The sequence below is a fragment of the Lipotes vexillifer genome, unplaced genomic scaffold (assembly GCF_000442215.2).
Source record: "Lipotes vexillifer unplaced genomic scaffold, Lipotes_vexillifer_v1.1 scaffold490, whole genome shotgun sequence".
NCBI lineage: Eukaryota > Metazoa > Chordata > Mammalia > Artiodactyla > Lipotidae > Lipotes > Lipotes vexillifer.
In genome coordinates, this window is record NW_006796397.1 from 2,691,438 (window position 1) to 2,707,272 (window position 15,835).

The 15,835-nt window shown below is 37.5% G+C and overlaps 1 protein-coding gene across 3 annotated transcripts in view; it reads left to right on the forward strand.

Annotated features, from left to right (window-relative positions):
* The window catches only part of CDC7 (cell division cycle 7), a 25,222-nt gene extending 15,471 nt beyond the window's left edge, over nucleotides 1–9,751 (forward strand). For 2 of the 3 annotated variants that reach the window (XM_007468525.1, XM_007468526.1), the window contains exons 7-12: nucleotides 1–171; nucleotides 789–884; nucleotides 1,643–1,821; nucleotides 2,647–2,729; nucleotides 5,267–5,416; nucleotides 8,833–9,751. The exon at nucleotides 1–171 is cut by the window's left edge and continues 100 nt beyond it. In XM_007468525.1, coding sequence (XP_007468587.1) covers nucleotides 1–171; nucleotides 789–884; nucleotides 1,643–1,821; nucleotides 2,647–2,729; nucleotides 5,267–5,416; nucleotides 8,833–9,227 — 1,074 coding nt within the window. In that variant the 3' untranslated portion in view covers nucleotides 9,228–9,751. The remainder of the gene's footprint in view (nucleotides 172–788; nucleotides 885–1,642; nucleotides 1,822–2,646; nucleotides 2,730–5,266; nucleotides 5,417–8,832) is intronic. The other variant, XM_007468527.1, reaches the window with a different exon arrangement.
* The last annotated feature ends 6,084 nt before the right edge of the window (nucleotides 9,752–15,835 follow it).

Here is a 15,835-nt window from a genome sequence, read left to right on the forward strand (position 1 = left end):
CAGCAGGAAAGCTGTTCACAAAATAAATCCTATGTAATCACCGGAAACAAAATTTCATTGAGCGGCCCAGCAGCACCTAAGGAGCTGGATCAGCAGCCTACCACAAAAGCTGCTGTTAAAAGGCCCTACACAAATGCACAGATTCAGATTAAACAAGGAAAAGATGGAAAGGTTCTACCTCTTTTATTTCTTAAGTACTAATACGGTTTTAGAAATGTACTCCATTCAACAGAGGGAGTTATAATTCTAGGATAACACAACAAAAAGCAATGTTGTTTACATGTGTTATGTATTCAACTGATTAGATTTAACTAAGATTTACAATGGATTGTTTTATGATTTCAAAACTGAAAATTTTGCTTGGTAGATTTATGTCTTTGTCATTATAATTGCATTATATAACAAAAACGGAAAGTAATAAATTTTCCCTGCATGTTATAAAGTTCATATTAATTATCCATTTTAAAAGAAAGCATTAGTTATAGGGGAAAAATTCTGAAGTGTCTATCTCCATTTTAGCTGCACAGCAAAATGTAATATCCATGCAGGTGGTTTGAGAATTTTTTAGTTATATATATTTGTGGACTATGATAACATTGTATGGGGGTTAAGAGTTCTGTCTAGACTGTTTTCTCCTTTCACAGAAGTGTTTTGGTGCCTGAGAATGACTTGGATGCAGCTGTTTTTGTTTTATGTCACTTAACTCTTTCAAAACTATGGCAGAGTACAGCTGGCAGAAAGTGTTACAGATATAATCCTTATTTTCCTTGTTTTTGTTGGTATTGTAGGAGGGATCTGTAGGCCTTTCTGTCCAGCGCTCTGTTTTTGGAGAAAGAAATTTCAATATACACAGCTCCATTTCACATGAGAGCCCTGCAGTGAAAGTAAGTAATGTAGCTTAATAGTGCAATCATCAGTCAGTCGTACACTGGAGAGAATTTGGGGAATGGCTAGCTTTTATTATCAGTAAGTTTTTAAGAGTTTTGCTTTAGCAGAAGGTATTACTGCTTTGAGCATCTAGTCAATGCTTTCGTTTTCTCCAGTTCTGAACTTTTCTTTTGGAATTTTTTGTCATTTTTGATTAGCTGACTATTGTTGCTCTTTCTCTAAAGGAACATTTAGAACGTTAAGGCCTTTTCTCTCATTGGCTGGAACGTGAGCTCCCAACAACTAACACATTTCTGACACACAGTTGATAGCGTAAAGATGTTTGTAAAATTTACAAAATTATCATCAATGTTAAGTGGTTTTAAATTGACTTATGATATCCTGTAGCTGCTAGATAGCATGAGGAGCAAATTAAAACTGATTTTAGCGAATGTAATTGTGCAGTTTACAGTTCTGAAATGGAGTTAGACACTAGAATGTAATTGTTTTGTAACATTTCAGGAAACATTCTAATAAAGTGTAATTCAAATATTCACCAAACTAGGAATGGTTAGTAAATTTTTAATATGTTTATTCAACACAGTAACCTAAAAAGACCTTAAATATTTTGATAGACGAGTGTTTATTTACAATCCAACAGCACATTCAGCAGTTTTGAAAGTTATGCTTCGCCTATTGCTTTTTGCTCTACTAGCATCTCAAAGGCATCATGTTAAATGCCATGAAAATAGAGAATATGACTTTTCTTTTACAGCTTATGAAGCAGTCAAAGACTGTGGATTTACTCTCTAGAAAATTAGCAACAAAAAAGAAGGCTATTTCTACAAAAGTTATGAATAGTAGTGTGATGAGGAAAACTGCCAGTTCTTGCCCAGCTAGCCTGACCTGTGACTGTTATGCAACAGATAAAGTTTGCAGTATTTGCCTTTCAAGGTAATGTGTTTTGATGGTGCTATAAAATCACCAGCATGCTGCCAGACAAGATGAGAAATTGCATTGATTTTGGTGGACAGTTGATTTGAGTGAGTGAAAGGGAACAGTGCAGTTCTGTGAACTGCATAGGCACTAATGCAGATTGGTACCTTGAAGAGCAAATGACAAGTATTGTCATATTTGTTCCCTTGACATGCAAATGCTCTTTGGAAAACACATTTACTTTTACATGCAAATAATTTTGGTAAGGGTAGGGATAGCTCTTATGAAACTTCAGAATTGCATGTTTTACTTGCTTATTTAATCTTGTTTTCTTTCTTTTTTCCTGCCTGTGTAGAATAACCTGAACCAAATACTAGAACTCTTCTCTCACTCCCACCACCAACTCTTTGCCACATAAATTTCTTTCTTCCCTTCAAGACTTTTATAAGCTTTCATGAGCCTTTCCTGATTAACTCAAGTATATAAGTGAACAAGTATCTCAGAAATTAATCACTCCAAACAGAAATAAATTTTTATACCTCAGAGTTCCCATTGTATTCTATTTTTCTGTTATGTTCTTACCATATACTACCTCTTTCTATGCCTGGAAGTTACCTTGAAACCCTTCTGGAATAAGGCCTGGGAACTGGTGTCAGGGGAGAGACCTACAGAAACAAAATCCAGGATTTTCATCACACTGGATTATCATTTGCTTTGTAATAACTTTTATTTATATAGATATCAAGGTAGAATTTACTGTGAACTAAATTGATAAATGTTATTTTTTGGTCTTAAATAATTAAACTTTACATAACTAGAAAAATCTTATTTCATCATCATAAGGCGGCAACAGGTTGCACCTAGGGCAGGTACACCAGGATTCAGAGCACCAGAGGTCTTGACAAAGTGCCCCAACCAAACTACAGGTATGTTGCACTAGAAATACAGAACCCAGTTAAATTGGTTTCTGTGGGTGTATTTTATTTTATGATTTTTGTCTACTTATGATTAAATTTGAGCTCTGCTGTTTTTAACTAAGTTATGTAAGTGGTTCTAGCAGTGTGGCATTCCCATTTTTGAGATAGTGCTATTTATGAAAGCTACTAATCCTAGTGTTTCCTTTTTTTTTTTTTACCCGATAGATTGCATTTTGCTTATCTGTTTACAAGATGATTTCACCAGGAATAATTTTAACATCACCTCTGTGGGGGGAAAAATTGTGTTTAGTAGTATTTGCTAACTTAAGGCTTGTAACATTTTATGTTTGTCCAATACCTGAAAATTCTTCTGTGATACACATATGATTGTGTGTTGGATTAAAATTTTTTGTTATTGTGAAAACAATGTAATAGCATTAAAGAGATTTTTGAAAAAGAAGAAAGTCTATAGCCTGAAAGAGTTGTCATGGAACATCTTATTGAATAGATGAACCCTGCTGTTCACTTGGATTATGGACCTTACAGAAATGTATTCATTTGTTCTGTGTTTATTCTGTGCTTGCTAATGATATAAAAAAATGAATGAAACTCTGCTTACTCTGCTTACACTCTGGTCAGGACATACTTGCAAATATAAAATAACCTGTTAAGTATGGTTATAAAACTTTATACAGAGTATTTTAGGGGTATCTAACCTTATCTGAAGGGATTATGGAAGGAAATTCATGGAAGATAGAACGTCTGAAAAGAGAATGTAAATTGGAGTGAGGGGTTTGCATGAGCAGAGGAACTCAAGAAATAGCATGGTCATAGAGGAATCAATAAAAGTTTAGTGTTGCTAGAATGTATGGTGAAAGTCAAGGAGTGGTGAGAAATAAACCTGGAAAAAGGTAGACAGTGTTGGGTCACAGTTGTTATATGGCTTGGAACAAATACCTTGTAGGTTTTGGAAAGTTATTCAAGGGAAAGGGATGGTAATAATTGTATTCTAGATGGGTCATTCTGGCAGGTGTGCAGAGAGGACCAGGTCCAGGTGAGAGATGATGAAAACCTGAACGAGGGCAGTAATAATACAAATGCACAGAAAAGTGAAGAATTGGGGACTTCCCTGGCGGTCCAGTGGTTAAGACTTCACCTTCCAGTGCAGGGTGTGCAGGTTCGATCCCTGTTCGGGGAGCTAGGATCCCGCATGCCTCATGGTCAAAAAAACAAAACATAGAACAGAAGCAATAGTGTAACAAATTCAATAAAAACTTTAAAAATGGTCCACATCATAAAAGTCTTTGAAAAGAAGAGCGAAGAATTGGAAAGGCAGAGCTTGATGGATAATTGGATGCGGGATTTGGGTATGAAGTGGCGGGGAAAAGGCATCCAGAATGTTTATCAGACTCCTAGATTGGGAGATTTGAATGGGTACCAGTAACCAAGGGGAGAATAAAGAGGTAACTGGTGTACAGAGAAAGATAAAGATGATTGGGGGCATAATTGGTTTGAGATATATATGGAACATCCAGATAGAGATGTCCAACAGAATAAAAGTAAGTGAAGCACAGGGAAGTCTGGACTGGAAATACAGTTGACTGTCATCATTACTATATAAAAGATAGTTGAAGCTGTGAAGTGTATGGGCCAATAAGGGAGAGTATATAGGGTAGAAGTTGGAACTCTGGGTAACCTCAGCGCTTAAGGCTTAGAGGAAACATTGAAGGAGCAGGTGGAGGTACAAAGGGAGCCAAGAAAGGCAGATGATGCAGTGGCCAAGGGAGTAGAACCAATAACTTGGTGATACTGGGAGTTCAGCCATTAGGAGAGAAGATGTCCCTAAACATTTTTTTTTTTGGCCACACAGCATGTGGGATCTTAGGCATGTGGGGTCTTAGTTCCCCGACCAGGGATCAATCCCATGTCCCCTGCAGTAGATGTGCAGAGTCTTAACCACTGGACAGCCAGGGAGGTCCCCCTAAACATTTTTTTTTTTTAATGAGTTTATTCTCATGAGGCTGAGCTGGTCTTAATCATAACTGCCAGAATTCTAGAGATTGATAGTTTCTACAGCAAAAGTTAGGGTTAACATCTTCCTGAAGATGAGCTTCTAATGTTTAATGCTTTTCACTAAAGTGAAACACTTTCATTACTATGGTGTGTAACTCTTGGGGTGCATCCAGATTTTTTCCTACGTAGCTACTTTGGATTTATTTTGATGTTATAAAATGTGCATTTACTTAGTGATGAGATATCCTTTTAAACTTAGCAACTTTCATGTTGCTCAAGAAAGAAAATATTGTATTTTGCATTAAGGATGTTAAACCAGGGATTCTTAACCCTAAAATCATTAAAAGCACCTGAGGAGCTTTAAAAAAAAACTGATGCCTGAGCCCTACTCCAGAACAATTAAATCAGAACCTCTGAGGGGATTGGCCGGGGCATCAGAATTTTTTTTAAGGCTCTTAAGAGGATTTGAATATACAGTAAAGGTTGAGAACTACTGATGTAGGAGTAAAATTAAAGCTTGTTTTCTGTTACAGCAATTGACATGTGGTCTGCAGGTGTCATATTCCTTTCTTTGCTTAGTGGACGATATCCATTTTATAAAGCAAGTGATGATTTAACCGCTTTGGCTCAAATTATGACAATTCGTGGATCCAGGGAAACTATCCAGGCTGCTAAAACTTTTGGTAAGCAGTTTTATATTATAGAACAAAACAAATACCTTTGATCTATCTCCTACAAATCACTTAATAAATTATTATGAAATTCACTTTAAAAATAAACATATTCATAATGTTCTCTGGTTAGATACAAAGTTTCTCAATTGCTTGAAAATTAATTGCATTGTGTAAGAAAATAATTTATCGCTTCTCTTCTCTACATGTAATCAGTTTATCTTATCAAGAGCAGAGTACTACACTTTTCCAATATTTAAAGTTCAACTTTATAATCTTAAAAGAATAAGGAATAAAATCTTAACTCCCTGTAGTTATGGTTTGACTATATTGCATAAATAATTTTCATAATATGTTTTAATTTGTTTATTGTATATTTATTAAGCATCAGGTGCTCTTGGGCCTGCCTTAAGTACTCTTAGTCTGTATTAACAAGTAAATAGTTAATTATAATACAGTGTAGTAAGGACTGCAGTAGGGGACATAATAGGATGTATGTTGTTGTCAGGTTCCTTAGGGTTAGAGTAGCTGAGAAGCGAAATGAACAGAATACCTTTACTGATGGAGTAATATTGTAAGCATTTATTGGATGTGGGAAGTCATCTTAGCTACACAAGTTCTTGTACTTCAAGTCTGGGATATGCAGTGTACCTCATAGGGCACCTGAGAATTATCTCAGCCTTGCTCTTGCCAACAACTTGAACTCAAATGGCCACCTTGTATTTATTCTCCATGCACAATTATAGTTAATACTTTCCAAAGTGGGTGGATGTAATTGAGTCAGCATGCTGCCCCAAAATATGGAACACTCCTTTGGGACAAAATTTCAGTCAGCCCACCTCAAAAGTAGCTGGGCTGCCTCTTGCCCAGCCCCAGAATCAGTGGGTCTTAATCAGGGGTGCATAGCAGAATTATCTGAGGAACTTCAAGAAGTACATATGCCTGTCTCACCCCACCTATTCCTGGAAAATATGATTCAGAAAAGTATGATACCTAGAAAGCGTTGAGACTTGTTAGTTTGAAAAAAGTGATTTTGACCAAGAACTATTTCTGAGTAAGAACTACTGCAAAAGTGATTGTCCCTCACTTGGGCACCAGTGCCATGGTCTGATCCACCAGGAAGGCTTAGTGGCGGTTGTGGTTCTGCAGCACAGTCAGTCTACGACTTGCACCTTTCTTGAAACTATAATAAGAAAATTTTATCTGAGGGTGATAGGGTGAGATATTACATATACACATGGGAAATGGAACCATGAAGCAAAGCCTTGGAAACTATTCTTACATGAGAATGTTTATTTTCAACTGATGGGGAAAACTATCATCTGCTATTGAATAACTTCATAAGAAGTTTATGAACATGAAATTTATCAAACCCTAAACCTTTTGTTGAAGAGCTCAAATCTCCCCCATTTGTAATAGTAAATGATGACCAAAAATGGAAGTGCAACAGCTAACAAAAAAACATCGTAGGGCAAGCATCATGATAGCATAGCAGGCAAGGGCTTTTAGAGATTTATCATTGTAATGCTTGTTCTCATATTTTAAAAAATGCTATATAGCACTTGTCTTAGTTTCATTAGTATGACTTCTGTAGTTACAGCTGACCCTTGAAAAACATGGGTTTGAACTGCTTGGATCCACTTATTTGCAGCTATTTTTCAGTACAGTACTGCACGATCCACAGTTGGTTGAATTCACAGATCAGAACTGCAGATACGGAGGACAGACTGTAAATTTATATGTAGATTTTTGACTGCGTGGGGTCAGCCCTCCTGACTCCCTCGATGTTCAAGGGTCAGCTGAATTGCAGTCAAATCTTACTATGACTTTGGGCTGAGTACAAAAGGATTCAGAACTTCAACAGCGATGACCTTGTTCCCCTTTATGACCCAAAGAGACTTACCAGAACAGCAGGAGCACTTCTCTACTTCTCTTGTGTTGTGTGTAACCTTCCCCTCTGTCCTCAACCCGTAGACCTGACCCCATTATAGACTGTCATTAAGTACTCGTTGAATTAAACAAACTCAGAAGAAAAACCTTGAGCTATTCTCCTCTGGCTATAATTTTTTAGAGAGAATAGGAATAATGAAATAGATTTAAGAGTAAAACAGGATTAACACGCTATACCCTCACAAACTTAGTTTTGGGTAGTTTATTTCCTTTGTCCCCTCACTGCTTCCCCCCACCACCTTTTTCCCCACCACCTTAGTCCACCTATCCAGCAGAGATGAGTGTATGTAAAAGTAACTTTTTATCATCCAGAGATAGATTGTTTTGTTAACAATCCACATGCCCCAGAAAGGAATCTAAGTGCTGTGCAAACTCATTGTTTAGAGCCATTTCTATTTAATAAGGAAATAATACGGCAAAAGTAACAGACTATTGCCTATTTGTGTGCCTAGCTTATTTTTGCCCGTGTCTAATAATTTTGTTGGGGAATTGTTTCAAAGACATTTATATTTCTTAAAACAAAGATCTGGTTGGTTTATTAACTGATTTAAAAACATTTATTGAGACCGTATGTGTACTAGGTTAGATAGACTATTATTGAGTCTCTTCTCATAGAGCTTAAATTCTAATGGGGGAGAAAAAATAAACAAATACATACTGTCAGACAGACGGGTGGTATTGCAAAAAATAAAAGGGGAAAGGGAGTGAAGAAGGCTTAGCTATTTTGAATAGGTTGGTTAAGGACTGCATCTGTAATAAGGATGTGATATTTGAACAAAGACGTGAGAAGCTGAATAATGCCTTTTTGTCTAGTCCAACAGGCATTAATTGAGAACCTAGTATGTACCTAGTATGGATGTCTAGGTTTTGAGGGTTCAAAGATAAATAAGATAGTCCCTATCTTCAGAGAGCTCATAGTCTAGCAGGTGAGACAGACATATATTTTATCAGTTACAATACAGAATAGCAAAAGTAATAATAGAAACCTTCACAGGATATAACAGAAGCTTAGAATGATCAACTCTGTGAGTGTCAGGCCTCTTAGAGGTAATGCTTGAACTGAGTGGTGCCCTAAGTGGGAGTATTCTGGGCACGGAGTTGGGCGGGGGAGGTGCAGGGCATCCTAATCAAAGACAGGAACCATGTAGTCAGAGGCATGTAGAAGCTTGGAAGGGGGAGAGGGAGTGGGAGCTGCTGATGAAAGATTACAGAAGAATATAATGAAGCTGGAGACTTTGACAGAGTCAAGTGAGTCCTTTACTTATTAAGTCACTGCTTTCTACTTACTATCTTTCACTTTATGATTTGACCTTCAACTATGTAAGGTAAAACACAACTTAAATATAGCACGTGATGTTCTATCTCATATTCAGTGTAAATATATCCAAAAAGCATGCAGTTGGACTTGCATGTTTCTCATGGGAGAGACTTCTGATATATTCAAATAATATAAAATATGTATATTTTTTCTCCTTTAGGCAAATCAATATTGTGTAGCAAAGAAGTTCCAGCACAAGACTTGAGAAAACTCTGTGAGAAGCTCAGAGGTGTAAATTCTAACACCCCTAAATTAACAAGTGATATACAAGAGCTCACTTCTCAAGACCCAGCTTTTTCAGAGAAGATGGACCATAAAGCTGCTCACCTCATACAAACACCTAAAGCACAACACTCAGAGAATTCATTGTATAAAGGGGACAGTAATGGCTGTGGGGGTAATTTTGATGAGTCTCCTACCAATCTAGAAGGCTGGGATGAGGTACCTGATGCAGCTTACGACCTGCTTGATAAACTCCTAGATCTAAATCCGGCTTCAAGAATAACAGCAGAAGAAGCTTTGTTGCATCCATTTTTCAAAGATATGAGCTTATGATTATTGTTCTTTAAAGTTTGCTGTTGTGTATTGTGAGGTGAGGTGAAAAAGAGTTATTTGTAATAGCCATAAATTCTTGATTGGAGACCTGGGTAGGGTGAATAATTTGTTTAAAAATTTTAGTATTTGCTCTCCTGGCAGATTCTAAAATATGGATAAAGATTACTTAAAATAACTAGGATAGTTCTTAGACTAACAAAATGGTCTTTGAGTTAGATCTACGCGAGTAGGATCAGATCTTTCATTTTCCTAATTACTTGTCACTGCCATATGCAGAAATAAGAGCAGTTTTGGCCTAGTACATAGGGGTTCAAGGTACGAGTCTTAAAGTTAAGGGTTGTGACAGGGATTAAATAAGTCAAAAGACTTAGTTTACTGGTTTCTTCGAACTATCTGTACTTTTGGAGAACTCCACCTGGTGCTGGTACTCTAACCATTCTGTAGATAAAGAAGATAATTTCGTTTTCTAGAGGCATGTATTATACCTTTTATGAACACTAAAACAATGAGAAAATATTGGGGGGATATTACTTGAAATTGAATTTAATTTATTCATTTTTTAGAAGTATTTTGTGAAAGCATTTTTTGTGTGAATTGCCATGTTTTTCTTAATGGTTTCTCTTGATTTTTCTGCCTTCTCTACCCCCACCTAACATATTCTCCTTGGAAATTTTATGATACTTTCCACAAAGTTTCTGGGTGCTTTGTTAAATATTGCCTGTGTTCACAATTGAGAAATTAAAATAATGTGTTCACTGGTTGATAAAGGGAAGCTGCAGGACTAAGGTAAAGATTGATAGTCCAAAATGCTTTTCTTTTTCTCTGAACGGGTATGGTTTTTTCATACCATCTTAGATATGATTAGGTAGCTGCTAAAAGGAAAAGTGAACACAGAATTGAGAATATTATTGGAGATTTTTCCTCTGCCTAGAGCCATTCTATATCCTGTTTTGACCAAGTTGTTCCTGCTCAGAGAAGGATGCTTACTAGTGTCTTGGGGTAGGTTGGGAAGAGTTCTAATGAAGTAGGCAATGTAGAAAAGGAACTAAGATAGAGGTTTATATATTACGACATTTCAAAATGATATATATATCAATGACAGCATTTCAAATATACTATGGGAAATAAGTCTGCGAGTGTGGGTCAGCTGAGAAGTTTCCCGCTTAGTAGTCATAGAGGTATAATACAGCTAAGGAAGATAAGAACACTCTTTTTGTTGTTTTGAGCACTGAAGTTAGTATGTCTTAACTATACTCCGTTTGGCAAGTACTATATGTATATATACCATTACCACTGATCTGCTATCTTCTCATGCTGTAATCTTTTTTTAAAAAAACTTGAATGTTCTTGAATTTGTATGTTTAATAAAGTCATCCTTTTATATTTTTTATGTCAATGTCAGACTACTCATTTGAAAAATGCCCTTTTTTAAAAAAGTATTGACCACTAGGATTATTTTCCTTCTGAGACTGATGAATTCTCTCTTTTCAGCAAATAGTTGGTAGTAGATTAACAAACATTGACCTGACTCAAGTAATATATGAAAGATAGATGTATCTCTTTATAGAAATGTGGCTCACAATCAAGTTAACATATTCTCAGAAAATTAACAGGAAGAAAAATTTACCAAAAGTGCAAGTAAGGAGACATTCTCTAAGAAAGTTTAATATTCAGGACTGTGGTTTCAACTTTCCATTAATGTCTTTTGAACAGAAAAGTTGAAATACTCGACTTTAAGAATAGAGTTTGGTTGATATGTAAGGGAAGGTAAAAGGAGCTAGTGTTTTAAAAGATATCCAGTGTTACAAGTTAGTTCTCAGGGAATTTCAATCCCACTAGAGAATGTTGCCTCAATTTTTGGTGTTTTGTAGTTAAAAATTAGGAAGGAGCTTCCCTATTCATATTCTTCAGGTTTTTGAGCCTTCTGAACACTGTAATGACAGATATCTCCCTAAAAGATGATATTAATAGGCAGAATAGTCATTTCTAGGGGAAGATTGAGAAGGTAACTAGTTAATGCCATTTCCTATTACTATGGAATCTCCCAGAATATTCAGCTATTTTTCATTGTCAGCTTTTTAAAATTCTTATTGCTCAGACTCTTGAGATAAAACTAATGGGTGTTTTCATTTAATAAGCCTTAGACATTTATAACTATTAATATAACAAGCTACAAGTATTGGTTTTCAAAACAGGCTGCAGCTCTCTAGCATTTTTAATGAAACTTTTCCTTATAAGGAGATGCTTATGGTTGTCTTAATGACCTAAATAAAAATGTGGCTCAAGAATGGTTATTCCAAAGAATTAAACTTAGTTTATTCAAAATCTGAACATAAGTCATCAAGTGATGTTATTAATCTCTTACGTTCCTGGCATCAGTAACAAAATGGTGTTACAGATGTCAGAGTATTGATTGCATGAAATCTTGAAACCCACAAAACTCGTAGGCTTAGGTCTTAGTAATTTCTGCTGTTTATGTAATTTCAGCCCTACGCGTCACCGAAAAGTTATTTATCTTTAAGAAACTGTGGCCAAATTTGGCGGGTAATGCTGTCTGCCAGTGTCTGCAGATGTATTGTTTCCGCCTACAACTGTGTGTGCTGTCTGTGGTCTTTAAAGAACACTAACACCAGGCAGAAATGTCAAATCTCTGTTCAGATTTTTTCCTATGTTCTTAGAACTGATGTTGCCATTTCCTAATTTTGTCAAATTAGGTGTTTGAACTATCTTCCTTTCTTGAAAGCTGGGTATTATCACCCATGTACTAGATAAGTAATCAGAAGTAGTTAATGCTGTGTCAAACTACAGCAAGATGTTCAACAAAGTCACCACAAAGTTCAGTGCTAAGGCAGGTATATAGTAAATAACGACATTTTAGATACCTCAAGTAAAAAGGCATGATCTTCGCAAAGCAGTTGGAAGTTGGGTGAGAAAATTATAAAAAAAAGTTCGGAAGAAAGAGATTGCAAAATAGTTTGTGCTTAATCTGAGCTGCTATTTTTTTTTTCCTCAGTAGAAGAAAATGAACTAAGAGAATAGAATTTCCCTATCCCTAATCTCTGTTTTGAGTACTTTAAAAAATTAGCAATGTATGTAAAAGAATTCTAGAGGAGCAAAAAACTTATTTGGAGACTATGTACAAACCCTTTATAAGGCAAGAAAGATGACTACAAAACGTAAATGTTGTATCTTTTTGGCTGTGCTGGGGTTTATGGGATCTTAGTTCCCCGATCAGGGATCTAACCCAGGCCCCCAGCCATGAAAACCCTGAGTGGTAACCACTGGACTGCCAGGGAACTCCCAAGATGTAAATGGTTTAGAATTCTGATGCACTGTATGCAAAATGTCCATTTAAATTTAACACATGACACTGTCCTAGCCCTTAAGCAGATTCCATCTTGGACCCTACTAAAGCAATTCTTTGAGGAAAGTAATGGATTTAACACTAGAAAATTTAATCCTATCTTATGAAGGGAAATGAAGACCAAATAGCATCTAGATCGATCTCTAGTTCTAGATTTAGAGAAGGCCAAGGTCACCCACTCTAGTAGGGAACCAAGAAGATGAACCAAGGGGTAGGCTTCTGACATCCTGAAATCAGAACAGTAATAACAACACTGTCAGCTGCAGGGGTGAGTGGCACAAATCAGAAAATGAAAGAGCCATCTGATAATTCTTTCTAATTTTTGCATACGTTTCTTGTCTACATTCTATTCATGGTGTGTCTTTATATGTGTATATTTAATTATGTATTCACCCTTTGTGTAAATTCCTTCTGTAATTTCTCTGAAGACTGTAGCATATGATCTAGAAATGACTCCAACTAGGACAAGACTAAGACAGTAAATCAGAAACAGATGTATGGCTCTGTAGCCTCACATTGTTGTTTAAGCTCTGTCCATAAGCAAAAGGAGCAGGGGGCCCGGGAATCCAGCCACCTTCGAATTTCTCTAGACGCTCATCTTACTGCTTTTTTACCCGATAGAAGTTTCTCTGTTTCTTCTGGCATGTTGCTGGTCTTCCTACACACAAATGTTCTGACTGAAATCAAAACCAGCCCCACTGTCTGTGTATGTATACGAGTAATCTTTAGACAAATATTATCAATGCTCCTTTACGCTTTTCCCCAAGGTTAGTGAAATGAATGTCTGCTGTTCTGTGACTGTCCTTTTTGTCATTTTTACATTTTATTTTAAAACTCCATAAATGGGGGCTTCCCTGGTGGCGCAGTGGTTCAGAGTCCGCCTGCCGATGCAGGGGACACGGGTTCGTGCCCCGGTCCGGGAAGATCCCACATGCCGCGGAGCAGCTGGGCCCGTGAGCCATGGCCGCTGAACCTGCGCGTTCGGAGCCTGTGCTCCGCAACGGGAGAGGCCACGACAGTGAGAGGCCTGCGTACCGCAAAAAAAAAAACAAAAAAACTCCATAAATGGCCACATCAAATGTGTACTCCTCTTTAAAATTTCAATAACTTTTATGTGTTAAACACCAGCATCTTTACATCTCTATGTTGCGTATTATGAAGAAACATCTTTTTTGTTTGCCCCTGTACAGTGTGACTAGGCATTTATTGAGTGGGTGTTCAATGGATATTTGTTGAGTGCATGCATTTAAGTTACACCTAATTAATTTGCTTCTTTGGGCAAGATATAAGCCAAAAGCCTCTCTTAAGAAGGGTGCCTATTTTCCTGTTTGGTACAACTTATTTGATAGGGAGTGACACCAAATGGTAAGAAAAATGAAATGCCTCATCCCTCCTTACATAATCTCCAGTCGACCGTCCCCTCCCACTCCCCCCGCCCCAACAAATATGTAGTGTAAAGAAGGCACGATTTTGATGCCAGGCTTTAGGTTCAGGATAGCCATAAAGGGGCTTTGGACTTTTAGTTGCCTTTCCCTCCCTTAGCCCAGATGCATTCATTGTTACTAGGCTACCAGTAGTCCCACTCCTTCCTCTACAAAACCTTCCCTGATCACTCCAATCCAAAAGATCGTTTTCTCGGTTCCCTGTACCCAGATTGTAGGAGGGTAGAGACTGTTTTATGTCCCACCCCCCCCCCCCCCCCCATTCTGTGGCTGCCCCCCCCCCCCCCCACACACACACACACATTTCTTATCAATGCATTAGAGACTTAAGTACTCAGTCAAAACGGGTTGACGAAGGACCTGACACCAGGGTTTATTTCCAAACCCCAACAAAATAATCTCAGCCTAAAGGCAGCCACTTTCATTCTTAAACATCTACAGGATTATAACGTTTTCCCGTGGTAGTCTGTCCTAAAATTTCTCAGCTTCTCACCCACTTCCCATCCATATCATTTCTAATTTTTCTCCACTCCAATTCCCATCGCTGTGACCTCAGAGACAGAACAGCTGGTGGACATTCTGTTTTTAATAACCCTTAACATCCTTGTATAAGAGGCAAGTGAGCAAAAATTTTTATAATTATTATAGTCATGGTTTTAGCACCTACTGTGTGCCAAGCACCATAACAACAACAAAATCAGTTTGTTTTAATGACTTATAAGCATGTGTAAATTCCTATGGGAAATCATTGTATACACACTTGATTATGCTTTGCTAATGCGATTCATCTTCATACATGCAGGACGCTATTCATCTTGGATTTTTCTGAGGCAGCTTCTGTTACAAAAATATCAGTCCTCATTGATGTGTTCTGAGAATTCCAATATTTTCTGCATCCAAATTGTGTTGGAATGTCTTTCTAACTAGAAGTAGTGTGAAATTGTTAGAAACACATTCTACGTTTTTTAGCTTTGAAAATGTGTCCATTATAACATATGTGGCATTTGAGGTTCTCTTCTTTGGGAACCAGCTGATGTATATATTATTGAGTATAATGGAGAGTCTTCTAATGCCTTTTGAGCACCGAATGGGGCCTTAAGTATTTTCATTGAGGTCCTCACACTTAAAAGTATAGATGTCACAACTGGAGAACTAATGCCCTCTTACTCATCCTTTGTCGATTAAAAATAAACCCTAGGGAATTCCCTGGCGGTCCAGCAGTTAGGATTCAGCGCTCTCACTGCCAAGGGCCCAGGGTTTGATCTCTAGTCGGGGAACTAAGATCCCACAAGCCGAGCAGCACCGCTAACAATCGAAAAAAACCCTGCCTAGAGGCAGTATAACGTAAAGGAGTCGGCCAAGGCTGGCTTTTCCCTTTACTGAGAGTCTTGGTTTCCTCAACTGCAAAACGGGGTTGATATGCCTATCTATTGTTTGGAGGAATGAGAGCCTGCTTCCTAAGTATAATGTTGACACAGTACACAGTTGTTCTCCTTTCTGCCCAAATTTTCCCTTCATCTCCCCCACACAGGGGAGTAGAGCCTGAGAACATTTGTATATATTTCTTCCTTAACCTTTAAAAAAAATTTAGCGCATCAGGGCTTTTATACCTTTGAATGGAAAATTGCAATAATCGGGCATGCTGTGAGCCCGACGTTACAGTAATGCTTATCTTCTATGCATTGTGATGTTCTGTCTGTCCACCAGATGGCAGGAGTTCCTCTGGCACGTCCTGTCAGCTGTCTAGACACATTCGGACTGGTGTATCAGTAAGGCTACTAAAACAGACAAGAAGGTACCCA